At 45.1% G+C, this 27,806-nt stretch overlaps 1 protein-coding gene across 12 annotated transcripts in view; it reads left to right on the plus strand.

The window, feature by feature from the left end:
* LDB2 (LIM domain binding 2) overlaps positions 1 to 27,806 on the plus strand; it is a 384,473-nt gene that overhangs the window by 348,087 nt on the left and 8,580 nt on the right. For all 12 annotated transcript variants that reach the window (XM_047855901.1, XM_047855904.1, XM_047855902.1 and 9 more), the window contains exon 6: positions 25,712 to 25,835. In XM_047855901.1, coding sequence (XP_047711857.1) covers positions 25,712 to 25,835 — 124 coding nt within the window. The remainder of the gene's footprint in view (positions 1 to 25,711; positions 25,836 to 27,806) is intronic.

The following is a 27,806-nucleotide window of genomic DNA, read 5'->3' on the forward strand; positions in this document are numbered from 1 at the left end:
AGATTCTAGCCCCACTCCAGTATTGACCCGCTAGGGACCTGGGGGCGTTGCACATAACATCTGCACCTTGCGCTTTGAGGGCCTGTAAAAGGATGAAGGGAGCCCCTCGTTGACCCTTCTCTCGGGATTTTTAGGACATCAGGAACCATAAAGCATCCTCCAGGAAAGCTCTTTGTAAACTGTTATGATCAATGCCCACATAAAGACAGAGGACAGAGGCGAGTGTCGACCTCAGACCCTGTGTTATGCCGAGTTCCCAACCCCTTACGCTGCTGTCGTTCAGAAACTACAGTCTTGTCTGTAAAGGAGGGAAGAATATAAGACTTACCAGGCTGTTGTGGACTGTAAAAATGTTTTCGCTTGGGATGTGTTTCACACATGCATTGTTTTTTCCTGAACTATCCCTTCTTGGGAGGCAAGATCTCTATGGCTATGTCTTCATGCCGAAGGAAGAAACCAAGGATATCTGTGTATTTCCTTCTAGAAGAAGGGAGATCAAGGGAAACTCAGTGTTACTTAGTGAAAACCAAACCAGATTTGCCTGTCAAATTCTCGCGTTGTTTTCCTGCTTTGTCAGGTGGAGGAAAGATGATGTTTCTAAGATCTTGAGTTTTTTTTTTTTAATGTTTATTTGTTTTGGGGGGGGAGGGGCATAGTGAGAATCCCAAGCAGGGCTCCACACTGTCAGCATAGAGCCCAATGCCAGGCTGAACGAATGCATGAACCATGAGATCAGGACCTGAGCTGAAATCAAGTTGGCCCCTTAACCAAAGGAGCCACCCAGGTGGCTAGAGGGAAAGAAAGTCCCTCTCCCCAAAACAAAACTCAGACTCGTAGCCACACACACATGCATACGACAGTCAAACAATTACCAACTTTTTAAAAACTTCCACAAGGACAATAAACAAATATAACTTCAGGAAAAAACAAAACAAAACTCAAGTTAGATTGCGATTGATGATGAGCACCTGCTACGTGCCAGCATCGTATGGGGCACATCCATCATCTTGCTTAATTTTCAGAGCAGCCCTAAGAAAGGCACTTTATTTTGAGCCCAGAGAGACTGAATAAGTGCCCCCAGCCTATAAAATCCATAAATGGGGAGTAGGAGTAACCACCGGGCTTGTGTGACTTCTAACCGGCCGTCCTCCCTGCCCCTTGAGCCTTCTGAAGGGTTGCAGCAGCCTTGTCACCTTGACTGGGCATCACCAGAGCCACCCAAGTCACTTGATTCCCGAGAATGGCACAACCAGGGTTCTCTCCACCGCAGGAACCAACGGTGTTAAGGGAACCGATGTCCTCAACACAGGCCAATTGGAGGTAACACAGTGCCTGTCCATAACACCTCTGGCTTCTTCTCCTGACCAAGCTCTCAGGGCTTCTTGTGTCACCTGAGGCGAAAGTATCCGAAAGCAGCGCCGACTTCTCTGGGCAGTGGCTGAACACCCGGGACACTTGACCTACCAACCAGCATGCATGAGCAGACACCCCACAGACAGCATAGGAAAGCAGCACGGTGATGGTGACCCATGCAAAGTTTGAGAAGCTACGGCCATCAGACCCCCCCCCCCTCAACCCTGAAGCATGAGTGATACATCTCTCCATGTAGTTCTATCATAATGGTTGCATGTAGCCATGGAAAAAAGGATTGATGCTTGTTACTTCTTCTCCTACAGAAAGAAAATACATGAGTATCTTCCATATTTGCCACATGTCTTGTGTCCTGTACAGAAGACAAAGGTGGTGGCTGGGAGGAGAACCAGCCATCCTTCATGGCTAATATGTCACCCTTTGTAAACTGGTGTTCCTTCCAACTTTCTTCATGCCCTTAGATCCCTGGGATTGGGTTTCCATGCTGTTTTGCCCCAACTGCCTTTGCAAATGGTGCTTCAGTGCTTCTTCCCAAGATCGTGTTCCAAGGATCTTTCCCAAGGCTCACAGACGAGCAGTATAATGCAGTAGGACCTCTGATGACTCAGTTTGCCAAGTTCGGTTCCCAGCTCTGCACTTCCTCGCTGGGACCATCAACTAAGTACGGAAACTGTTATCATTCAACATTTACCAGAATCAACATCTAAACCTCTGGTCTCAACTCTGATAATTTTTTCTCCCAGGAAGCATTTGCAGACACTGAGCCTCCCTCCACCAGTTGTGGGCTTGAGTGTCCTTCCCTGGTATTTTCCACAGCTCTTATCATTCCTCCATAATACTGTGTATCACCCCGTCTTGAAGGCAGGGATCAGGTCTGCTTTGTTTTCTGCATCTGGAACAGAACCTGTTGCACAGAATGTGGACCCTCAAAATATAGTTGTTACATGAGTTCATTAATTAATTACAGAATATAAGGAGAGCCTGTGGCCTCTGCCATGTTCAAGAGCCCAAACACTAGTAAAAGCACCAAAGTTGCTAATTAAGGCGGCCTGAGAAGACAAGACTTAACAATGATGGGAAGAGATGGCCAGGGTCATCAGTCAGGTCTGCTGGCCCCTAAATCCCATCCATGCCTTTTATATTGCATCATATTATGAGGAGGGTCTCTCCTGCCTGTGAAAGTCGTTGGTTCGCCTTTGGTCATCCGACTGATTTTCTGTTTTGGAAACAGAAGTCATTTCTGCCTTCCCCTCACTCAAGTCCCAGCGGCTCACTCACCGGACCCCCTCATCCCAGATGCGTGGAAGGGTTTGTTGCAATGACTATGACTAAAGAAATCCTTGCTTTCTTTTAACCTGTCAAAAGTGAGAGCCATGTGTCACTTGGGGAAGAGCTGAGACTGGCACGAGGCCCAAATCAGATTTGTCACCATTCTTTCTCATTTTCTCACATTCGTTAGTGTGTTATTTGGCTCTGGACTCCAGAATGGGGTGAGGTGTGCTGGTCCAATGGCAGTTGCCTTCGCGGAAACACTTGAGACCAGTTCATTGACCTTGGGCCTGTGGCTGACCCACTTCCATTTTTGCATATTATATCCTCAGGTGTATCAAGGATGACCTAGAAACATTTCAGCCACCAGTGGGCAGGTCTTCTTGTTCCGTAGAAAAGTCCACCAAATTTTGCCTGATTTAAAAAAACTTTACTAAACAACTCTTCATCTCAAAGTGGGGGTGATACCCAAAGAAATTATGACATGTGTCTCTTCTTCATTGGGCATTATGTTCTGGTTTGATAAAATATTTGTGTTCACATTTTATAAGCTGTTCTCTAAAACGGAAGTCCCTGAGCAAATAGCTTGGTGGCAAAATTTTAGGTTGAATCGTATAAAATTACCACTCTTTGACTGTTAATTTACCTACAAAAATGGCAATTTTGATTTACCAAAAATCCAACCCAGTAAAGTGAGAAGTTTCGGAAATCCTGTATCCTCCTCCTGGGAATTGAGCTGAAAGTTCTGCCAAGTCCTGCAGTTAAGAAAAAGTTGCTTAATTTTAATTCACTCAGTATATTTTCCCCAACTCCTTCAACCTGGGATTTTCTTAATTGTCTTGCCTAACACTTTTAATATCTGCAAAATACATTATAGGAAATATTGATAATATACATTTTATGAAAGCAGGCTTCATTTCCTACTGATCTTTCCCCCAGTAATCCCAGACACCCCCCAAGTAGACAACAGCACCGTGTCCTTCTATACATCTGCACATGACTTTCCCTCTGTTCTGCCTGCCAAATTCCTTTTCACACTCAGAACCTCATTCAGTGGATTTTCCTCTTTGGGGATTCCTTTCTGACCCTCACCCAGGAAAGACAACAACTCCCTTCTCTGAGCCAACGGATCCCTGCCGAGCCAGTAGTGATAAGAGGGACCAGAGCACTGTGGGCCACACCTCACTGGGGTTTCAACCAGTTGGTAAGACCCCAGCCAACATGCTCCCATTACCCTGGACCAATCATAACGTTCTAGTGAAGACCACTGCTGTCTTCTGAACATACTCACACACTGTAACTCAAGATGGGTAAGAAAGAATTATCACTCTGTGATTATTTATGTTTCTGTTTTCCACAGCAAATTATAATTTAGTCTTTACTTGCCCATCTTCCTGCCTAGGCTGTGAGCTCTTCTGGGCTAAAGAACAGGGCTTATGGAATGGGCATCTCCAGAAGCTCTCCTAATATCCACCTAATGTCTAGTAGATCCTTGAAAAACACTCCTTCTTTGATCCTTTACTTGAATTTAATGTAAAGAGTGAGAAAACAGGGCCCCTGGGTGGCTCAGTCCGTTACGTGTAGGACTTCGGCTCAGGTCATGATCTTGCGGTTCGTGAGTTTGAACCCCACATCGGGCTCTGTGCTGACAGTTCAGACCCTGGAGTCTGCTTTGGATTCTGTGTCTCCCTCTCTCTCCGCCCCTCCCCTCCTCATACTCTGTCTCTGAGAAATGAGTAAACGTTATGAATTTTAAGGGGCGCCTGGGTGGCTCAGTTGGTGGGCATCCGACTTCAGCTCAGGTCATGATCTCACGATCCGTGGGTTCAAGCCCCACATCAGGCTCTGTGCTGACAGCTCGGAGCCTGGAGCCTGCTTCAGATTCTGTGTCTCCCTCTCTCTCTGACCCTCCCCTGCTAGTGCTCTGTCTCTTTTTCTCTCTCAAAAGTAAAGAATAAACATTAAAAAAATTTTTTCAAAGAGTAAGAAAACAATGAAATGCTAGATTCTGCTGGAGGAGGAACACTTGCAATGGCGGTCTGGAGCCCGGAGTTCTTGAGTCAATGGGAGGTTCAGGAAGGGCTTTATGGGGGAGGCAGTGCAGTGTGAGACTAGGTGGGTAACCAGGGGGAATCTTCCAGAAGTTTCATCAGAGTCTGTCCTCAGACAATCTGGGTCTAGCATCCTCCTTCTTCTTGGCATCTCAGCTGAGCTGTGCTCTTCCAAATTCACATTGGAAAATGAAAATACCCAATCGCATAGCATTTTTCATCTATCAAGTCGGCAATTATTTTTTTAAATGGTAATACACAGTGTTGGGGAAGATACACGAAAAGGGATGCCCCTTTGGAATATAAATTAGCACAGCTATACGTTTCCATATTTTGTTTCCCCTACTCAGGACTAGCATGGGCCTTTAACAGAACCATTGACGATAAAACTTCCCTTCCCCCGGTGCTTCCTAGGACTGCAGACAAGAATTCCTGCAACGCCCAGCCCAGAGTGTTCAAGCAGAGGGGTGGAGATGGTGGGGTGAGCCCACTGGGGTGAGACTCAGTTTCTAAGACCCTCACTGAGATCCTGGTCTCATCCACATGAAAGTATCATGATGTTCTGCGGGTCATAAGTTGGAATCTGAAGTAGAATAAGCAGTGCTAGGGCATCGGTGTTAGTTTGCTACATAGAACGTTTGGGAACGCAGCCAAATTCACTCAGGCTTGGGCTTTAAAGTGGGTGTCATCCCCGAAGGCTTTGTGGACAGAACATTCACTGTTATTTAGCGATCACCAGAGAGACATGAACTGTGCGGAGGCATCATTCTCTGCGTGTCGCCCCCACCCCCGAGTTTAGGATCATTTACCTTGAAGGCTAAAATTAGAGCATTGGTGCTCAGCAAAAAGGCTCTGTTGGCGCAATTAATAATGCAGAGTCCTCGTGTGCTGTATGACATGAATTGTGTTGCTAATTATATTGTTATGAATGTGGTTTAGAGTATTATTAATGCAGGAAATATCAATACTTAAAAGCTTTGCTGGCAGCGAGATTTTTGCTTTAGCATGAGCTGGTCCGTAAGCATTAAATACTCTCTTGCTTAGAGGCATTAATCTGTACTCCCTTTGAATACATTTAATTAAAAATTTTGACTTCCTAGCAATTGTTGTTTTTATGTAACCCCAAAATGGAATTTTATTGGAGGTCAGGGCCTTTTATGTAAGCACCCATCTGTCCAGCCAGGGTGATGTCCTTAGACAAGGCCTCTGTTGGTGTCCAGGAGATGGTGCTGGGGGCTGGCCTTCTCCGTGAGTCTTGCTCTCCAGGAAAACTTCCAACTTTATGGATAAGAACAAAACCACATTCAGAATCAAAAGGAGGAGAACGCCACAGAAGATATGGTTTTGCTCCGTCTTTCATTGTCACTTTTTTAGTACGCTCTCTTGAGAGTGTATTTCAAACCACTTTGGAGCCCATTGACCTGGGTTCTAAAGTTTGCTGTTTCTTGAATGAGAAGACACTTTTACACACACGATATTGCTCTGTCCCCTCAGATTTGTGGGGTAGCCGCTATTATTTCCATTTTTACAGACATGAATGGTTTTATAACTTCAGAAGTGGCGTGTGGATGGGCTGGAGGGAGGGCACTGTGTTCTACAGCTTAAATACCTTATCTTACGTAAACCTCATAACCGTCTAAGACTCGACATCGTTACTGCATGTTGGTACTGCTGAGGCTTGAGGACGTGGAAATCTTGGCAGGGTTACAGCGTTGGTAGACCCCAGCTGGGATTTGAACTTAGATCTGACTCCAAAGCTTAAGCTCCTTCCCGGCTTCTCATAGGGCCATGTTGGTGACTCTTTGATCTAGGGTAACCAAATGTCCCATTTGGATGGGACTGAGAGCTAGCCTGGGAAGTGGGACTCCCACTTTTAAACTCTGGAACAATGCCAAGCAAATTGGATTGAGGTAGTCACCCTAATTCCTCATTTTACTCCATCTCCCCAGATGACTAAAATCACGAGTTCATCCAAGAGAGTGGATTGGAGTCTATCGACTGGCTCCCTCTGTAGGAAGTGGCTGACGTCCAAAGGATGTCTAACTAACACACGGAGGGAGCGGTTTGTCACCGTGAGGGGCAGAACTCTCCCATAACAATCATGACCCAGAAAAGTCACACTAACTGGCCCGTGGACCAGCTACCACCAGATGCTAATCCCTGTGTCGGAGAAGATTTCCTCCAGCATTGGGTTTGGGGAAACGTAATAGTTATTGTTCAGTGCAAGGTGTCATGGAGACAAATAAACAGACCTGGTCTACAGGGTGATGGGGGCGGCGGGGGGGAAAGCTATGTTTATCAAATGTTCACCACTGCAGATGATTTGCAGCCGATTTAAGAAGCCCTCCATGTACACACCAAAGACTAGCAGGCTGTAAGCCTTTACTAATAAAGTTGAAAATATGCTAGTATTCATATAGCTGGCACTAAGAAATAGGAAATAAATGCCTGGAAGTTTGTCAGCTTATTAATCATTCCTTTGTAAGCGGTGTTTTTACTTTCATTGCTGCAACATCGAATCACAGTTCATTGGCTAGAGGCCAAGCTAGCTTTTGCGTTGGCATATTACCCCGCACTGTGGTTCGGTGCTTCTTGTCCACTTATTATGCTGCAGACTTCCTACAATTTAGTCTAAAAATAGCACCAGTTCTGTGAAAAACACTGCATTTCTGCTTTAGCCATGGTAGAGAAACATGGAAGGGTGTGTGTGTGTGTGTGTGTGTGTGTGTGTGTGTGTATGCGTGCTCCCGGAGAAAAAATCATGATGCCTGAAATCTATCATTTTTTATTCTCCCGAAACCTTCTTTTTTGGCATACTGAAAATTAAAAGAAAAAAAAAAAGGAAAAGGAAAAGTGGAGAGAGAAAGATAAAAACAGAAGCAGATTTTCCCCCCAGAACCCTAGCTATGCATAATCTCTGTTTATTTTTAGTGAACAAAATGATCCTGCCAAGCTAGAATGAATCCCCAGAAGAGCCTTTTATTAGAGCCTTTTCTTCTCCCTAAATGAAAACTGTGTTGCACTCATATTATGTCCTATTCTGCTTTCCTTCATCAGTTTGAACTGCAAAGTGGCCATGGAAAAATGATTGATTGGCATATTTCCTTATATGACGACTTACAAAATTATATCCTCTTTGGGTGCTTTTGGACAGAAAATTCCTAGATAAAAAGTTTTCCGGTAGTAAGGTTTTCCGAACCCCCATCCCTGGTTGGAATGTCTGTCTGCCTATTAGCCATGCCAGCACTCAAGCATTGGATGATATAGTGATGATTTCCCTAAATCCATGATTTATTTTGGACCCTGAAGAACTCGAACAAGACAAATAGCATTTGAGAAGCCATGTGAACCTGAGGGGGCTGCCAAGGACACAGGTGAAGAGGGACAGGGGATGCATTTCATAATCAAAACGAAGAGCGGCAAGAGTGATAAGGTCTCAATGCTGCACAAACAGAAAAAGTGAACAGTTTGCATATCAGACGTATCAGGTGTTTGGAGTTGACGCAGAACTTCTGAATAATGTGTTGTTTGCCTTTTGGAGAAATTAAGAGGAAGGAAATGTCATTCTGCAGCTTCGCACAAGATAGCGAAGAAAGATGGCAGACTGGGAAATTGTCATTTCCTAGGCTGCTTCCGAAAGATACCGCTGGGAGCCAAGGGTTACAGGGAGGTAATGGAGGAACCGGGCAGCCGAGAGCCAGCCTGAGAAACAAGAACTTGGCAGGATGCCTTTTGATCAGCCTTGGTTTCAAAACCATGTGCCAAACGAAGAGGTAGCAGCTTTGCAATAGTCGAGGGTCGTGGAAAGAATGTGGCCTTTGGGATAATTCATTTCTTCGGGTGATGTTAATTGAGCACCTGCTATTTGTTGAGCACCTTTCTGGATATAGGATTTAAAGAAGTTATGCTCACATCTGGCTCCGTTAACGTCTAGCTGCGGGTCTGGGGACAAAGCACTTAGTTTCTCTAAAACTCTGATGGTAGCCTCTGGAAATGGGGATAATCAGTCCTAATCCACTTTTGGTTAAGATAAAATGAGATAAATTTTATCTCAGATTACTCATCTGCAAAATGAAGACAGTAATACCTAAGCTAAAATGAAGATAGTAATACCTAAGCTATTGGGAAATTTAAATGGGGTCACAGCGACTGGTCCTGTGCCAGACCCCCCAAAATAGTGGATGGCCTTTTTTAGGATTTTTTGGCAGTGGCTCAGGTGAACAGAATTCAAGAACAAACTTTGAGAGCATTTCTGGGGGAAAAATGGGAACTTGTCACATTGGGAAGTTCTCCAGGCTTTAATCGTGCTTTAATCATGCGAAAAATGATGTTCCCCATCCTGTCTGTGTTCACACCAAATGAATATGTGCTTTTAACCAAAATGATCTGACACTTCCTCAGGATTTAGGGTATTAGGTTCTGCCTCAGATCATGAGGGTCATGGAGATATCACTTGCATGGTACCCCTGGGGAATTTATTTCTCCTAGGGGCCAAACTGAGATTTGCCCATACATGACAGCAGAGTAACACAGAAAGTTCTGGATGCCATGAGAGAATCTCAGGTTGTGAGAATTTTCCAAGAAGGTGGAAACCAGACTCAAAAGAAAATGTCCTATTTGTTAAGGAGAACACTTTACCAAGTGTCACAGTGTGATGGAAAGCACAGACCCTGAGCAAGAAGAGAAAAGAACCACAGTTCCCCAGCTGACCGCAACACAACAGTGTGAGACCAGGCAGAATTTCTTGAACCCTATGAAGTTTCGTCTCCATGGCTGTAAAAACGGCTAAGAGATTTCCAGCTTTCAAAAGCCTGTCATTTTAGGAGCTTCGTGCTATCTGCTTACTGATTTATAAATAATTTGAGACTCTGTGACTGCATCCAAATGTGGTAGCCTAGTATGAACTTGTAGTTAGGTTTTGTGATTTCTTGCTGGAAGGCCCCCGTGGTAGTTCTGCTAATTGGTCCCACCAGCTCCCCTGAAGATGCTCACCCCAAGCTCCTCACTGTTCTCAAAGGGCCTGAGGAACACATTCTTTCTCACGTCGAAGGGCCAAAGAGGGCAAGGTCAGGCAGATGCCTCCCATAAAACTCTCTTCAACACACACACACACACACACACACACACACGAAAAGAATGGAGGCTGAAGCCCCAGCAGGCTAGATCAATTTAATGGCTAGAACAGGAGAAGATTTTCAATCACTGTATACAGATCTTCTGTCAAGGGTCCAGAGATGTTCTCGGAGCACAGAAGTGAAAGGAAAACAATTAGACCAGCACATGAAGAAAGATAAGGTAGGGAAGCTTCCAGTGTGCAGAACTGTAGATAGATGAAGGAAAAAATAAAAACAGGAACTATAATCTGTGATCCCTTTTGAGACTTTTAATACCCGCTGTGGGAAAATAAGCACAGGGAAATTAGAGGCGATGCATCTTCAAGTTTTCACATAACTCCAGAAGAAAAGTGGCAAAGGGGCAGGAGCCTCAGTGCCTTCTCAGTGCTGAGAAGGAAGGAACAAGCACCCGCTTCTACCTGCGGCCTGGCCTCTTCAGTCTTTTTACACTGAAATATGTGCATTGAGACTTAGAGGACGTTTCATTCATTCATTCATTCATTCAGTATCAATTCATTTTTATGATTGCCTACTCAGTGCCAATTTCTGGTGATGTAAAGGTGGGCAACTCCACCAGAATCCCAGTCTTGTTAGGGAAGCAGCTTGTTATAATGCTGGGTGATAGAGACGTGTTCGTAAGCATGGGCTTAAAGGTAAGAGAGGGAGTAACTGGTGGGTTTGGGGGCTAAGGCAAGGAAGCCAAAGCCAAGGAATCCCTGAAAGCTCTGTGACTTTGGGCCAGTAACCCACCCTCTCTGGTCTCCCGTTCCTCATCTGTATGTGTGTGTGGCTGACATGTTAGAAGATGAGGGGAGAAAACCCACGGGCATGAATACCACATGCCCACCATGTTTCGGGGTAGTGAGTGACAGATTAGCAGGCTGCTACAAAAAGTTTTATAATCACAGTTCTCTTCCCTCTTGTAACTTTTTCGAGGAAACCTTCACGTGTTTGAAGAGTTGAAATCTGGCTTCCTCACGTCCTGGTTTAGACTCTGCTGCTCAGAATTAACTGGAGTAGACGGTGGACGTGATGCTCTTTCCTGAGTTTTCTTAACACTTGAGTTCCGGAGTCAAATCCAGCTTTGTGCATAATGTCTTTGCCTCCAGGAAGTCCCCGCACACGTGTCCTTTCCCCATCCTTACAGATCTCCCTACATGCTTCAGATTTCTCTTGAAGAACCACTTCTTTCCTCTTAAAATCTTCCCCTTTCCTACCACACATGTCGCTATACGTTTCTGCGGGTGGCCCAGCACTGAGTTATACCAGTTAAAGGGCCTGCTGCCCTCCCAGCCCCACGGTGCTTGATAACCTACCTCTGTGCTAGGCCCAGGGCAACGCAAAAGTGGATTAGACCTTGTCCTCAAGTCGCTTACAGTCAGCATCTCTCCATTCTCCAGAGACCCCAAACATCAGCATTCCCTTGCCCCAAGCCCTCCAATGTCTTCCCATCCCACTCAGACCAAAGGCCAACATCCTCCTGATGACCTTCATGATTCAACACCTCACAACCTCTCTGGACTCCTTTTCTCTCCTGTTCTCATTCTCACCATGGCTGCCATATTTCTCTCCTAGATGTTTCTCAAAGCTCCCAGGCCTTTGCCCTTTCTGTTCCCTCTACTCAGAATGCTGTTCCTTCTGCCTGAAGTGTTTTCCCCCCCAAAAAACCCTCTCTTCCTAGTTTCCTCTGAGATTAAGATTGCCAGATAAAATAGAGGATTCCCAGGTGAATTTAAATATCAGATAAATAATGAATAAATTACTATTCTGTTTCTTAATTATCATAATAAATTATTCTTTATTAGCTGAAATTCAAATGTAACAGGGCACCCTCTATTTTTATTCGCCAAATATGATAACCTCACCAGAGATCTTTACTCTGATGTCACTTTCTGGGTGATTGTAATAGTTTTCTATTGCTGCCGGGACAAATCATAGATTTATTGTCTTACAGTAGATTAGAAATCTTGGCATGGGTCTCACCGTGTTAAACTCGAGGTGCTGGCAGGCCTGTGTTCCCTTTCTGGAGGCTCTAGGGTAGAATCTCTTTCCTTGCCTTGTCCAGTTTCTAGAGGCCACCCACACACCTTGGCTCTTGACCCCCTTCTGTCCTCAAAGCCCCAAGGTCACCTCAGGTCCTTCTCATGCTGACTCTCCTTTCTGACTCTCCTTTCTGATCCCCTCTTCCACTTTTTTTTAAGTTTATTTATTGAGAGAGAGAGAGAGAGAGAGAGAGAGAGAGAAGGCACATGTGTGCATAAGAGCAGGGGAGGGGCAGAGAGAGAATGCCAAACAGGCTCCACACACTGTCAGGGCAGAGCCCAACCTGGGGCTCGATCCTATGACTATGAGATCAAGACCTGAGTTGAAACTAAGAGTCGGACCCTTCACTGACTGAGGCACCAGGTGCCCCCTTTTCTGCTTTTAGATGCCCTTGTGATTATATTGGACCCACCTGAATAATCCAGACTAATCGCTCCCTCCCCAGATCACCTGATGGGTGACTTTAATTCCCTTTGCCACGTAATCTAACATATTCCCAGACTCCAGGGATTAGGGCCCGGACACCTCTGCCGAGCCACCCCTCCAAGCAGTGACTTTAGCCAGAGCACCCAGATTCTAAACCCTCCCAACTCTCACATGTCCTACCTCCTTTCCCTGCTTGCTTTTGCTCTTTGATATTAGTCACTGACATATATCACGTGCTTATTTCTTTATCTGTCTCCTTCCCTGGGATGTTGTTACGTAAGAGCAGTGATTTTCTTTATTTCTGTTTACCGCAATCTGAGCGTCTGGACCAAACAGGGGGCACCTAGTACAAGTTCAATAAATATGTGTTGAATGAGTGAACGAATGAAATAAGCTGCCAATCCAACTCCATTTTCATACGGCGTCGCCGATGTCTGCATGAACCCTGCTTTTCGCCAACCTCACCTCTGTTCCTGGGTGGGGACAAGGCTGCTTATATAGGCTCCACAGGTGCACCTGATCGCGGCCGGCGGGAGCAACCGAGCAGCTGAACGCTGCATTGCTGAACAATTGCTCCTTCCTTTGAGTCGGAGCGGAGCTGGAGGGCCATTGCCTGGCAGAAACTCCCAAGAAGGCAGGCGGGCATTCAAAACACAGCCATGCACTGGGTGCTCAGGGCCAAGAAGTCCCTATCCCCACATTGCCCTAAACGGTGGCCATGGGGATGCTGGCCCACACCCCAGAGCACAATGGTGTCTTTGACAGTCTTGTGGGTATTTGTACCAGGGCGGGAGGCAGGCATCACCACACAGTTAATGTTCAGGAGGGATTATAACTGCACGAACAAGATAGCCCTGTTCCTTGGAAACTGTCACTGACGGCTCCCAAGGACCGTATCCAGATTCCCCTGCTCGCAGTATTAAGATTATTAGGCCCCATTTATAAATGCTAGTGTTTAAATGTTACCTCGTTGTAAGTGCACAGTCTCTTAGTTCCTTGGGAGAAATAACCAGCACGCTACAAATGCTCCCTATTTCCAGTGAGGACCAGCGCGAAGGCCCCCAGCGCTGTGATCGACGGCACTCAGCCTGGGGGGCCGTCTCCACCGCCGGGAGCCTCGGAGCCGCCAATATTTGCCTTCGGGGATATTTGGTGCTTTTGTGTAGCCAAACACATCAAAAGAGTGGTGATGCTTTTCTCATGCTTAGGAAACGTGGGTGAAAGAAAAACAGTCCGATATGCACCATATTGCAGCGTCCACGCTGATGGCACCGGTGGGGCCACGTCATGCGCGGAATGCCCTCGCCTGTATCAGCTGCACCTCTCAGCTCTGCTGTGGCTGGAAACTGAGGCCCTGACAAGCCTGACCCCTGCCTGGCCACTGTCGCTGGCTCCCTGATTCCATCATGGAATCCAATCATTCCAAGGATTCCGTTCCAGTCATTCCCCGTCTCCAACACCGTGTCCTCTCTTGCAGTCACATCTGCATTCCCCCTGCTGAAGATGTCCACCCAACTTTTGTCCTGGCTGCCTCTTCTTTCGCCTGGCCAACGCTTCAGTCATGTTTTTAGGTCTCAACTTAAATACCAGTTCTTCCTGGCAACTTTTCCTGACAGCCCTCATCCTTCTCCTTTATAGTAGCCAATCCATTTGGAAGTCTCGTTTATCACCTGTCTCCCTTCTGGATGGAGGCTTCCAGGGAGGGATTGTGCCATGTTCACCGCTACATCCCTGCTACCCAAGTTACCACAATTACAACGTGCGTGAAGCAAGAGCTGACCTGTTTGCGGATGCCTAATCACCTTTTTTGGGTTTGTTCTCCATCCGGTCATATTCATGTATTCAAGCATGCATTCATTCCACACACATTAGATCCATTGCTTGGTGCGAGATAATATTGAATGAATGAATGAATGAATGAATGAAAGAAACAGGACACAACCCAGCTTTCCAGTTCTTCCCCATCTAGTGGGAAACTGGAAGTTTTATGTGTCAGCTTAGCTAGGCCATTGTCTTAGTTTGCTCAGTCTGCCTTAAAAAAATACCATATGGGAATGCAAGCTGGTGCAGCCGCTCTGGGAAACAGTATGGAGGTTCCTCAAAAACCTAAAAATAGAACTACCCTACGACCAGCAATCGCACTACTAGGTGTTTATGCAAGGGATATAGGTGTGCTCTTTCGAAGGGGCACATGCACCCCCATGTTTATAGCAGCACTATCAACAATAGCCAAAGTATGGAAAGAGTCCAAATGTCCATTGATGGATGAATGGATAAAGAAGATGTGGTATATATGTACAATGGAGTGTTACTCAGCAATCAAAAGCAATGAAATCTTGCCATTTGCAACTACGTGGATGGAACCGGAGGGTATTATGCTAAGCGAAATGAGTCAGTCAGAGAAAGACAAATATCATATGACTTCACTTATATGAGGACTTTAAGACACAAAAACAAATGAACACAAGGGAAGGGAAGCAAAAATAATATGAAAACAGGGAGGGGGACAAAACATAAGAGACTCTTAAATATGGAGGACAAACAGAGGGTTACTGGAAGTCTCGTTTATCACCTGTCTCCCTTCTGGATGGAGGCTTCCAGGGAGGGATTGTGCAGTGTTCACCACTACATCCCTGCTACTCAAGTTACTACAATTACAATGTGTGTGAATTGTGGGAGGGGGGATGGGCTAAATGGGGAAGGGGCATTAAGGAATCTACTCCTGAAATCATTGTTGTACTATACACTAATTTGGATGTAAATTAAAAAAATAAAATTAAAAAAAAATACACAGACTGGGTGCCTTAAGCAAGAGAAGTCTGTTTTCTCATAATTGCAGAGACCGTCAAGTCCAAAATCATGGTCAACTCTGACTACAGGCTCAACTCTGGTGAGAGCTCTCTTTTTGGTTTGCAGATGGCCACCTTCTTGTTGCGTTCCTGCTTAGTCTTTCCTCAGCATGTGCACACGGAGAAAGAGCTCTCCGGTGTCTCTTCCTCTTCTTACAAGGCCACCGGTCTGTCAGATGACAGTCTTATTTAGCCTTAATTGCCCCCTAAAAGCCCTCTCTCCAAATACAGTCATATTGGTGGTTAGGCTTCAACATATAAATTTGAGGGGCCAAATTCAGTTCATAGCAGCTATAGTGCCAGTTATTTAACCAAATGCTAATCTTGGTTTTGCTATGAAGATATTGTGTAGGTGTGTTTATCATCTATAACTAGCTGACTTGAAGTAAAATAGATTTACTGTTGGGTGAGCTTTGTTGACAAAGTTGAAGGTTTTAATTTTTTTTTTTTTAACGTTTATTTATTTTTGGGACAGAGAGAGACAGAGCATGAACAGGGGAGGGTCAGAGAGAGGGAGACACAGAATCTGAAACAGGCTCCAGGCTCTGAGCAGTCAGCACAGAACCTGATGCAGGACTTGACTCACGGACCGCGAGATCATGACCTGAGCCGAAGTCGGCCGCTTAACCGACTGAGCCACCCAGGCGCCCCCGAAGTTGAAGGTTTTAAAAGCAAAACTGGGGTTTCCTGGAGAAGAGGGAAATCTGCCTCTAGACTGAAGCACTGACTCCTGCCTGAGTTTCCAGCCCATGGAAACTGGATTTGAGACTTGCTGGCCCCCTACAATCATGGGAAAGCCAATCCCTTAAAATACACACATACAAGCATGCACTTCCTATTGGTTCTATTTCTCTAGAGAACCCTGACTAATACAGTCATGGGCAATAAAGAGACAGTGTCTGCAGGAGGCCCCTTCATAATCCTGAGCCACTGGTATTCATTTTCACTATCTAACTCATCCAAAGGCACACCATTGGGTCAATAAGAATTTTTAAAATTTCCCTGAAATTTACTCTGAGCCCTACAAGTGACAGACAGAATTCCTTAAATGTTTGTTAATCATTGTAGAGTATTTCCAAGCAGAGTTTTTCTCTTTCCTTTGAAACATTCCAGGACCATGCTGTAGAACTTAGAGATGCTGGCAGAACACCTGGAGAGGGTATCTAAGGCAATGGCCCAGTGGTCAGGACGAGGTATTTATAGGAAACGCAAATTGACTAAACATTTGAGATGTCCCTTGTTTCACCAGAGTCTAATGTTTAGGCTGGGTGCATACATACACATATACATAGGGCAAGAAACATCTGTAAATTTTTAACAAGTATGTCTTGACAAGTTTCAGAATGTCTTCCAGAAAGCCCCTGGCCCCCAGCTTGGTTATACCCCATCATAATAAACATGCACAGAGCACATTCCATATGCTAGGAATAGGACCCAGGTAAGTACTTTAAGTGGATGGATTTTCTTGTTTTTCCTAACAACCCAGTTAGTTGAGTACTATGGTTATCCCAACTTTCCTGATGGGGAGCCTGAAACACCAAGAGACTGAATAATTCATCCACGGTCACTCAGTTATTAAATAGCTGGAATCTGAACCCAAGCTGAATTTGCACGCTTAACCCCACTACACGTGATGCCTCCTTACACCCAAAGTCCTTCATCTTTTATATATTACCTAATTTCTTACAAACCACAATGTCAGTCAGAGTCTATCCAGTAATTACCAAGTAATTTCATAGAGGAAATTTAATATGGTGAATTATGCACAAAGATGTTGGAGCTGGAAAAGCCACCAGAAGATGAGACAACCCCAAGAGTAGCAACTGCCACTCCAGGGGACAAAGGCAAGAGGTGTTACTGCCTGCCACCTGATAGAAGCTATAGGACCTCCGGTGACAGCTGTGGGAGAGGCCGTCTGAACCAGAGAAGACAAGAAATACCCTTCCTTCTTTCTTTGCCCATGTAGTAGATCGAATGGTATCTCCCCAAAATTCATGTTCACCTGGAACCTCATGGTGTGTCCTTACTGGGAAATCTAATGGCCACTGTCCTCATCAGAAGAGGAGCAGACACGGGGGCATAGAGGAAAGGGCCACATGAGGACGGAGGCAGAGACTGGAGTGGCATAGCTATAAGACAGGAGAGGCCAGGAGCTGGGGGAGGCAAGGGAGAATTCTACCCTAGAGCCTTTGGGGGGAGTGTGGCCCTTCCAACACCTTGGTTTCAGACTCCCAGCCTCCAGAACTGACAGAAAATACATTTCTGTTGGCTAAAGCCACCAGTTTGTGGCACTTTGTGATGGCTGCCCTAGGAAACTAACCCAACCCACTTCCCTCCATTCTCCCTGGTGCCTCCAGCCGGCCCAACCTCACGTGAAGCCTGTTGGCAAAAGAGCTGGTAAAGAGTGTGCAGGGGTCTGTCCTCGTCAATACAGAGCTGGAAGGAAGGGGCACTATGGAAGGGGGTGCCCATACCAAATGACACGGTGGGAAAATCAAGTCCATAGGATAAGGATAGAGAATGTACTTCCAGGGCCTTGAACCTTCTGTTCCTTGACCTGACAGGTATGGCAGAAACGCTGAGTGTGGTTAGTCTGTTGGGGCCTCCCAAGCTCCGCGTTTTTCTGGTGGGGGTGGTGAGAAAAGCAGCCAGAGGTCGCACACAGGAGTCCTCTCTGGTGGCCTCAAAATTGAGATCAAGGCATAGATACTGAGATGTGCGTGGCTGGCCTGCTTGCTCTGGAAGGAGGATGGCTCCTGAGGTGGCAGCTGCTGCTGGGGAAAGTCAGCTCCCCCCGGCCACCACCCACCTCCTCTCCCAGAGCAGAAGAGGCTGCCTTCTCCAGGGCTGGATGTGATAACTTTCCCCGCAATCAATTTGCAAAACAGTTGAGAAAAGGCAAAGGCTCCCGTGGTTGAATCTTCAGATAAAAAAAGAGAGAGAGAGAATGTTTTGATTTTGACATCCAATCTACCTTTAATCCTATCAGGAAATAAACCCAAATCATAATCTGATGTTTTAGAATTGCCTAGCTTCTAAGGGAAAGCATTTCCTTCTCTCTTGTTTTTCATCCTCTGAGGCACAGTGGGTTTTACTCATGTGGATGTCTGTTACTCATTCTTATCTGCTTCTAGGTGTGATTATCTGTTTATTTTGCTTTGTTTTTTTTTTTTTGTTTCGTTTTGTTTTTCTTTTAGATTCTCTGTATCTTTCTATTGTTTTAATGTAAAATATCTTTCTGTGATATGTCTCTTAATTAAGAGATACTCCTTCACCTTAGATAAGAGTTTGTTTCTTAATCACCCCCACACTCTGATATCTTTTTAATTCAAATTTAGCTGGAGGAGCAAGTTACTGGAGGAGGGGGAGCAGGGGCAAAAAAACTCTGGTTTGTGGATTCGAACATTTTGTATTTATCACTGAATTCTAAAAATGGGTTTTTATCAGAGACATCAGCTGCTAAAATGCAATGTAATTGTAATTAACACCCCTTGGAATATTATATCTAGTGACCCCCTAAGTCTCAAGGAGACCAAATGATTTACTCCCCAGTAGCCAACCAATCACATCACACGTTGATCTGGCTCAGAGGAGCCATTGATTCCACTGGTATTTATCCTAATACCAATTTCCATCCTTTGAGTACTGGCTTTGTGCCAGCCTTTGCATTAAATATTTAAATACGTTATTTCAAACTGTCAAAGATAAGTATCATGGGGCGCCTGGGTGGCGCAGTCGGTTAAGCGTCCGACTTCAGCCAGGTCACGATCTCACGGTCCATGAGTTCGAGCCCCGCGTCGGGCTCTGGGCTGATGGCTCGGAGCCTGGAGCCTGTTTCCGATTCTGTGTCTCCCTCTCTCTCTGCCCCTCCCTTGTTCATGCTCTGTCTCTCTCTGTCCCAAAAATAAATAATAAAAAAAAAAACGTTGAAAAAAAAAAAGATAAGTATCATTATCCCCATTTTACAGATGAGGTAACAGATTCAAAGAGGCTAAATTCTTGGCCAAGAACACAGTGGTAAATGGCACACTTGGGGGTTTGAACCCACATGAATCTGGTTCCAAAGCCTGCACCCCTCGTGTATGACCTACCTCTCTGTGTAGAGGTCAATACTGTGTACAGGGAGCCATATAAAGGCAATGAGAGCCTGTGTGTGTGTGTGTGTGTGTGCGCGCACACGTTTTAAGGAAGAGGTCTTTTCTTAAGTTTATTTACTTATTTTGAGAGAGAGAGAGAGAGAGAGAGAGAGCATGCACAAGTGGGGCAGAGAGAGAGGAAGAGAGAGAGAAAATACCAAGCAGGCTCCACACTGACATCACTGAGCTTGACCTCACAAACTGCAAGATCATGACCTGACCTGCACATAAGAGCCAGCCGCTGAACTGACTGAGCCACCCAGGCACCTCACAATGAGAGAGCCTTTGAACTTGGTATCTTAGTAACGATTTAAGCCACTCATATTTAGAAAGGTAGACAACAGAACAGTTTGTTGTTAAGAACACATCATTGGAATCAGGCAGACTTAACTACAAACCTCTTCTCTGCCCTTCGAATAGCTGTAAAACCTTGGGTACGTTATAGGAATCACACTCTTTACTATCAGCTCTAGGTGACTTAATGGCTTTGAGTCTGAGTTTCCTCACCTGTGAAAGTGGGCCAGTAGCTGGTGAGGGTTAATGATCTAATATACGTCAGGTACGTACTCCAGGGACAGGCATAGGTTAGATACTCCACCGTGATTATTAAGTTACGACTCAGCAAATATTTGAGTATGCCTAATACTGTGTTAAATAGAAAGGAGAGAAAATTGAAATATGGCTTGCTATAGATAAGCAGATGAAACAAGTCCACAAGAAAGGAATATTCCCAATGCAAATATGAACACGAGGACTTACCTAGATTCATAATAAGTGCTATAGAATCAGAAGTCCATTGTGGGCGGGGATGGTCAAAGACAGATGTGGGCTTTGAGCTGGACCTTGGAGGACATTAATGGTCATATTGGTATGACTCAAATGTGGTTTTCAGGCCAGGACCAGACTGTAAACTCAAGGAAGCTTGCTCCGGAATATAAATCAACTGCATTGTTGAACACATTGTTTAGTTCATCTGACTTTTTTTTTTTTTTTTTTTGACATAAGATTTTCTCAGTGAAGGAAGCAGTGAACTGAATTACACTGTGCCTCAAGCTGCTTATCCTGTCACGGAAACACAACAAAGAGTTTGTAGACCACCTACTTTGAGCAGCACCGGTTTAGAAGAGAGGTCAGCAATCTTTCTGTGAAAGGCCAGAGAGTAAATATTTTCAGGTTTGCGGACTATATGAATGCTGTCACAACGATTCAATTCCGGTGTCACTTCACAAAAGCAGCTACCAACGTTGCGTAAGCATGGCCATATTCCGCCTACAGACTGTAGCTTGCCAACCTCTGGTTAAAAGGACTGGGAATGAGGGGAGGTCTTCTAGGTGGTCTTCTAGGTCTTCTAGGTGGGAATGAGGGGAGGTCTTCACAACATGAAGAAAGGCCTGAGCTGGCATTGAAAGAGTAACCTTGGGCAAACCTATATACCAAGACGAGGTGGCTCAGGCTCAGAGGATGTCATCCATCATCCAGAAAAGAGTGGATCAAAATGTTGGCAGTAGATGGGACCTAGGTTTGGGAGTTAGCCAACTGCCAGCCCCAGGGCATTAGCTTTCTCCTCGCCAGAGCCGCCTCTGACAAGTATCACCTATTTCTGGGACTGGCTTGGGGCAGGGAGTTGAACAAGGAGAACAAGGAGAATCAAATGTCTCCGGGAGAACCGTCCGATGAAAACAAAGCAAAACACAATACTGTCTACATTTGCTCGGCCCTTTGTTACTGTGACAAGTCCCAGGACTAGCTGAGATCTTCCTACCTGGTGTGGACATGTAGTAATTGAGTACATGCATGTGCATTTGTGCAAAGCCTTCTGTATAGAGGAGGCAATTGGTTGTTTATCAAATGGACAAATTCATCACCTCTAAGCCCCCGGGACGATGCCTGATTTGTCTGCTATTAGCAAATGACTCCTTGCTATAAATCTGGCCAAGCTGTTTATTATCCATCCACGCATCCATCCTTCCATCCATCTATCCTTTTACTCACCCAGCCAGTCACTGTTGTGATTCCATACCCAAGGGTCAGTGCTGGGGCCAAAATCCCAGAACATGAAGTCAGAAGCATAAGGATATCAAGCCTAGCTTAAAATTCTCACTAAATCTGCAAAAAGGTGTCCTTGCAGCTTTGCTGGGGTGGGTGATAGCTTTCTTTGGGATCCTAGCTGGAGCTGGCAGGGGCTGAATGTTCAGGGGCTTCGTACTCAAAATGAGATCTCAAGCCTTGCTGACTCCTGCCCCCTTCCACAGTGTTCTAGAATTCCTCCTGGTACCCCCCCCCCCCCCACCACCACCACTGGAGGAAACCAAACTAAATGAGAACCCTGCACGCAAGGTGCTACAGAAGTTGCAGAAATGCTGTCTGGGACCTTCCTCTTCAGGCAAAGGGACCCAACCACTAAGACCTTTGCAGCAGGTCCAAGTTTGCATATGAAATTGTGCCTCTAAATCAAAGGACTCTGTTACTGTGCTTAGCTCCATTAACATGCAGTTGACTCATGTGTGTGTTTGTGTGTGCGCACGTGTGCGTGCGTGGGGTGGAGCAAAAGGCACGTGTACCGTAGCCTGGTTTACACTTATGACACACAGGGAGCTCTTTCCCTAGAGTCTATGGTTGGGAGTATAAGAGGGTTCATAAACCTCCAGATATTTTGTACAAAATTCGAGAGACAGGCTGCCTAGCCTGCACCAGCTTCTCAGGGGGTCCAAGACCCCAGGGACAGCGGGAATCTTGGCTCCAGAAGGAACTGGCCAGTGGCTGCGGGAACCCGCTCCCCCAGCTGTCTTCCTGATCTTGTTTCATAACGCCCCAGGCCTTGGCTGTGGCCCGAAGGCACTGGCTTGCTGCGTGAGAAGGCAGGCTCTTGTCTGAGTTAGTTCCGCCACCTACAGCATGCAGCCCAGCAAAGCCAGCGCACCTCCACAGCAGGCTCGCTTGTTTGCACACAGGAATCCAGGGGAAGGCTGCCTCTCCAGCCTGGGAACCCTCCCCTGGAAGGCAAAAACATGGCTTCGGGGATTCCTGATTAGTATTCAGAGATACGAATTCCTTTGGGGTGGGTTGCCGGGATGGGAAAGTATTTTTACATTAAAGGGGGAGGGATCAATCCTGAGGATTAGCACCTGAAAAAAAAGTGCTGCCCCAAAGCCCAGAGAGGAAAGGAAAGGAAGGCACCACAAAAAGAAGTAGATGATGAGCCCCCAGGTTCTCAGGATAAAGGCAACTCTCCTGTGTGCCAGCATGTATCCTGCCCAGGGCCCCTCTGGGTCCATCCACAAAGGTCACTTTGGCCATCTGACTTGTCATGTAATGAAAATACTTGCTTCACGGAGATGTGATTCCCGGAGATGCTTGACGTGGAAACTCGAGGAGTTTTCTTACTATCCCGAAATCATTCCGAAGGGGGCTGAAGACTCCCTGAGGGCAGAGATCCTATTATCCTCATTATGTCCCCAGCGCCAAAGCAAGAGTGCCTGACACTTAGAAGAAAGCGCAGTAAATGCTTGTGGATGTAAAGTAATAGAAATGTCATCTGTTTGACTGTCTGTGCTGTACTTGTTAACACGTAATTGTAATATCTACTGTTTGTTGACCTCTGATGTGTCAGACATATTACCTCAAATTCTCACAACAACACACAAGATGGGTATTGTTTTGCAGGTGAGACGGAGCCCCGGCACTCTTCAGGGACTCCCCCAAGGGTGCATACCTAGTGCAGAATTAAAACCCATACCCAGACCTCTCACCATTTCTCAAGAACGGGGAACGGGCCAAAAGGAAACGGCCTGAAAACTTAACGTTGTGGGGGTTTTTAATTAAAAAAAAATGTTTTCCCAGCCCTTAGAACTTCCCTGAAAGCTTTTCCTTTCTCACTAACCTAGCTTAGTAATAGATGCAAACATCTTCCGCCCCTGTCTGCATCTTGCAGTGGTCCTCCTTTGATGGATAATCCGCCCTTATCTCTGTTTGTAGAGATGACTATGGAATCCTTTACTCTGGTCTGCTGAGCATCAGCCACTGGGGGAGACCTGCGGCCGTCTATGGCTTGCACGTACTTTGATTTCCAGCGAGGAATTCTTAATGGAGTAATGTCCACATCGAGTCTTCACGGTGTGGGAATGTGGAGCTCATTGCACAGGAATCTCCCCTCTTTCATGGGGTCTTCCTTACTAACACTTTACGTTTCAGGGAGGACTCCAAATAAGCAAGAAGATAGACAAGATTGAAGATGTACCATCACGCATCCAGATCTCATTACTTGACAGCCTGATCCACTAGGGTTGAGTGGCTTTGTCTCTTTGGCTGACACATGTCATTTAGGCTTTGAAGTCTTCCTCTCTTCTTCCTGAGAAACTGCAGTGGGAAAGAGATTACAGCTGTCCTTTCAATGGAGTTAGCGGTTTGGGTCAAGTTTAGATCACTGTTAGGTAAAAAGAGCAGACAATGTTTTCTAGATGAAGGTAATCTTGATTATCATGCTTAGGCTTGAGAAGAGAGGAGCAGCATGGGCAAGTGGGGTTAAGTGAGAAGAGAGTGGAATTCAAGCTGGAAACCACAGGGAATTTGCACATGTCTTGCTGTTTATATGTATCTTTTCTAAAGCCTAGCACATATGTAGGGCGGCAGACTTCGGGAGTATGTATCAGAATATGACAGGGGCATGCTTTTCCAAAAGGCAGATTCAGGACCCCAGCTCCAGACCCAGTGAAACAGAAGGGGAAAAACCTGGAAATCTGCATTTTTTAAATGTTTATTTATTTTTGATAGAGAGAGAGAGAGAGAGAGACAGAGCACAAACGGGGGAGGGGAAGAAAGAGAGAGGGAGGGAGACACAGAATCCAAAGCAGGCTCCAGGCTCTGAGCTGTCAGCACAGAGCCCCACGCAGGGCTCAAACCCACAAACCTCGAGATCGTGACCTGAGCTGAAGTCAGACATTTAACTGACTTAAGCCACATAGGTGCCCCTAGAAGCCTGCATTTTTAATTATCAACTCATTTGGTTCCGATGGAAGTGTTACCTAGACCATACGTTCAGGAACATTGGCATGGAAAAATCCTCCGGTCTTTCTAAAGACACCTTAAATGCATCCATTCACTTGAGCCAAGCCTAGGGACACAGAGATAAAAGGCACAGTCTCAGCATTCAAAGAGTTCAAGGTCAAGTGGAAGAAAGACTAGAAGCAGATAGTTGCAAAGCACGGATGAGTACATTCGTGAAGCAGAAAGGGCTGGGTGCATGGAGAGAACCACAGAGAGGCACCCAATTCAGCCTGCGTAGGGAGATGCAAAACCTAGAGATGAAGGCGAAGGTGTAACAGGAGCAGTGACCTTGTCGCAAGGACGAGTGGGCATTATTGGCCAAGAAGAGGGGAGGGGAGAATTCCAGGTGAGAAGGAAACCAGTGGATAAAAGCCAACGTGTCTGCTGAGTAATGACAGAAGGGAAGGGGGTAGTCGGAGCGATGGGCCGAGGAAGGAGGAGATTGCACATCTGCCTTTCATAATGAACTAGTGTTTTTCCACATGGGAGGGTGCATTGCCAATATCTGTGTGGTTGTAATTGCAACAGTACTGGATGCATCATTCCAGGTTGTGGTCTTTGTCTTCTTCGATACGGCACTCTCCATGTGGCAGTATTCTGGTGAGCTTCCAACGGGAGAAAGAATTCAGAAAAGTTCAAGGCAATCCTAAATGGATTTCCGTTCTCGTTTCATTCATTCATCTTTGTCATCAGATGTCTTGGATCGAAGTAAATCTGAAAAATCTAACCAAAGGAGGGAAGAAAGCAACAGTGTGCAGCGCCACAGAAAAAGCCCCCACGCTGAACTAATGTGGGCATATGTTACTGACATTATCATCATGTGTAAAATACAAACGAGCACATGAATAAAAATAAAATAGTGTTCATCACGGGCCTTGATAAGAATGAGGATCAAAAAAGTACTTGCAGTTGCCACTCTGTTCTCCAGAGTTTAAAAGATGGCTTTCACTGCCACGTAATCTACATAAACTAGCATTGTAACTCACAGTGTGTGGTTATACAAACAGGAACAACAGCAGAAACCAGAGTAGAAATCAGAGCATGCTGTGCTCCACGGAAGAGAGCTTTTTTTCTTTAACCAGAAAGGATCATTTGAATTCAGAATAGAGCTACATACATCCACCCAAGAGTTTGTACGGAATGCGTCCTTGGATATGCACACGCGTGTGTGTGTGCGGGTATAAATCACATTCAGCTATAATATGGTAGTATAAATAATAGTAAATGAAGTGGGCATTATCAGGTATTGGTAGTATTTCTCTTCCTCCAAACTTGCACAGAGAAAATCAAAAGCAGGAGAAAAAGAGAAGTACCTTTAAGCTTTCTAATTGTTTCCAGCTGTTGACATTACTTACTGCAAATAATATTATCAAGTAGCGAAACGCCAACGTCTTTGAACTTTTTTGCAGTTGTGTGTAATACTGGAGCCAATGCAGGAGCTGATGTCGAGACATAAAACCTACAACCTCAGTCCACGAGACTGCCTGAAGACCTGCTTGTTTCAGAAGTGGCAGCGAATGGTAGCACCACCAGGTACGACCTCGTTCTTCCCTCCCATTCTAAAAATGTGTCTTCTGAGGGAGGCCTCTTTTGGGGATAAAATGATGTGAGAAGGAAGGAAGGAAGCATAAATTGATCAGGAAAAGTAGCTCATTATGGATATTTAGACTGGGGGACATCTAATTTGTAAAATAAAAACATCCTTAGGAATCATCTGCAATCTCACTTGGGACCTGAGACCCGCAAAAGTCAACTGATTTATTCAATGTTACCAAGGTCACTGGCCAAGCCGAAATCAGAACAGGGTTTCCTGTCTCCCAGTCTAGTCTTTGTTCCACTGGACAAGACTGATGGCTTCTCACAGTCTGTTGTTATTTTGCTTGGTTTTTTGTTTGTTTGCTTAAGAATCATAGAAATTGTAGGAACGAAAGGAGGGAGGAAGGGAGGATAGAAGGGAAAAAGGAAAGAAAAAAAAATAAATAAATTGTTTCATTTTTAAAGATAGATCTAATATCAAAGGGTACTCTGATTATGAAGAGAATACATAAAAGATTCCATTTTCCTCACTTCCTTAGAAGGCAGTTTAGATACTATAGTCTCCTGCTGAGGTTCTGAAATTACTGCTTCCAGTTATCATTAATTGTCATTCTATCTAATACATTTTTACTCCCAGGCGTGTGTCGAGCCTCATTGATCATAAAAGCAAAACGTATCCATTCGCTAAAAATTATTTTTATAAAGAGTAATTATTAACACGAAGCACATAGCTTTCTGAATCACAAAATATAATGGTCACCTTCCACTGGTAATTGGCGAGGCATTTTATATAAAATGAAGATAGACTTAGCCAAGTACATATTTAGACATCTGAGAAAATGGGCATTATTTTACATAGAATAGTTACATCCCCCTCTTAGAGGAATTTTAGACATTTAGAGCATTATTTTTCAAACACATTAAATGTGCTTAAATTATATTCTCTTTCAATATCAATAGGGCTTTATGAGAAAAAATAGTTCACTCAATAAATGCTTTGAGAACCTGTATTTTCCCACATATGCATATATAACTTATATATTATTTATTAATTAAAACGTTCATTCAATAGTTATTTATTGAACCCCTCCTAGGTACCAGGCACTGTTCTAGTCACTAGAGGTACAGCCCTGAATGAAACAGAAATCCCAGCCCTCACAGACCTTCCATTCTTTTGCTGAATCCTCATTATAACCTTATGAGGTACTTATTATTTCCTATTTAAATATACAGGGCCTGAAATTTTTTTTTTAATGTTTATTTTTGAGAGAGAGAGACAGACAGACAGAGCACGAGGGGGGAGGGGCAGAGAGAGAGGGAGACACAGAATGCGAAGCAGGCTCCAGGCTCTGAGCTGTCAGCCCATGAGCAGTGAGATCCCAAGAGTAGTGAGATCATGACCTGAGCAGAAGAAGTCCGTGGCTCAACAGACTGAGCCACCCAGGCGCCCTGAGGGCCTGAAATTTAAAGTAGTAATTTGCCAAGGTCAGTCTCATAGCTCATCAATGAAGGAGGCCTGTGTCACAATAGGTTTTTATGTCTCCAGAGTTCATGACTCTCTTACCTCAGCTACCTGCTGCCAATGGGAATAATCCAGAGCACACAGTTTCGGTATATTTCCCCCAAATTTCATGAAGGAATACAGATACCAAAAAAAAAAAAAAAAAAAAAAAAAAGTAGTCAGTTTTAATTCTTGAGGTAATGGAAGAAGCTATTTGTCAGGGGAACTAAGTATTTGATTGACTTTGAATGTGTCACTCAGCTCTTTTCCAGCATCATGAGCTGGAAAAATTCTATTTCCTGTTTCTACAACTTTTAGGAGCAGCACCCATAACTCTCTAGAGATAGACATGTTAGGACCTTTGATGAAGATCTTTGGGGCACCTGGGGGGCTCAGTAGGTTAAGCATGCGACTCCCTCCGGATTTTGGCTCAAGTCATAATCTCACAGTTCATGAGATCGAGCCCC

The sequence above is a fragment of the Prionailurus viverrinus genome, chromosome B1, assembly GCF_022837055.1.
Source record: "Prionailurus viverrinus isolate Anna chromosome B1, UM_Priviv_1.0, whole genome shotgun sequence".
In the NCBI taxonomy this organism is placed as follows: domain Eukaryota; kingdom Metazoa; phylum Chordata; class Mammalia; order Carnivora; family Felidae; genus Prionailurus; species Prionailurus viverrinus.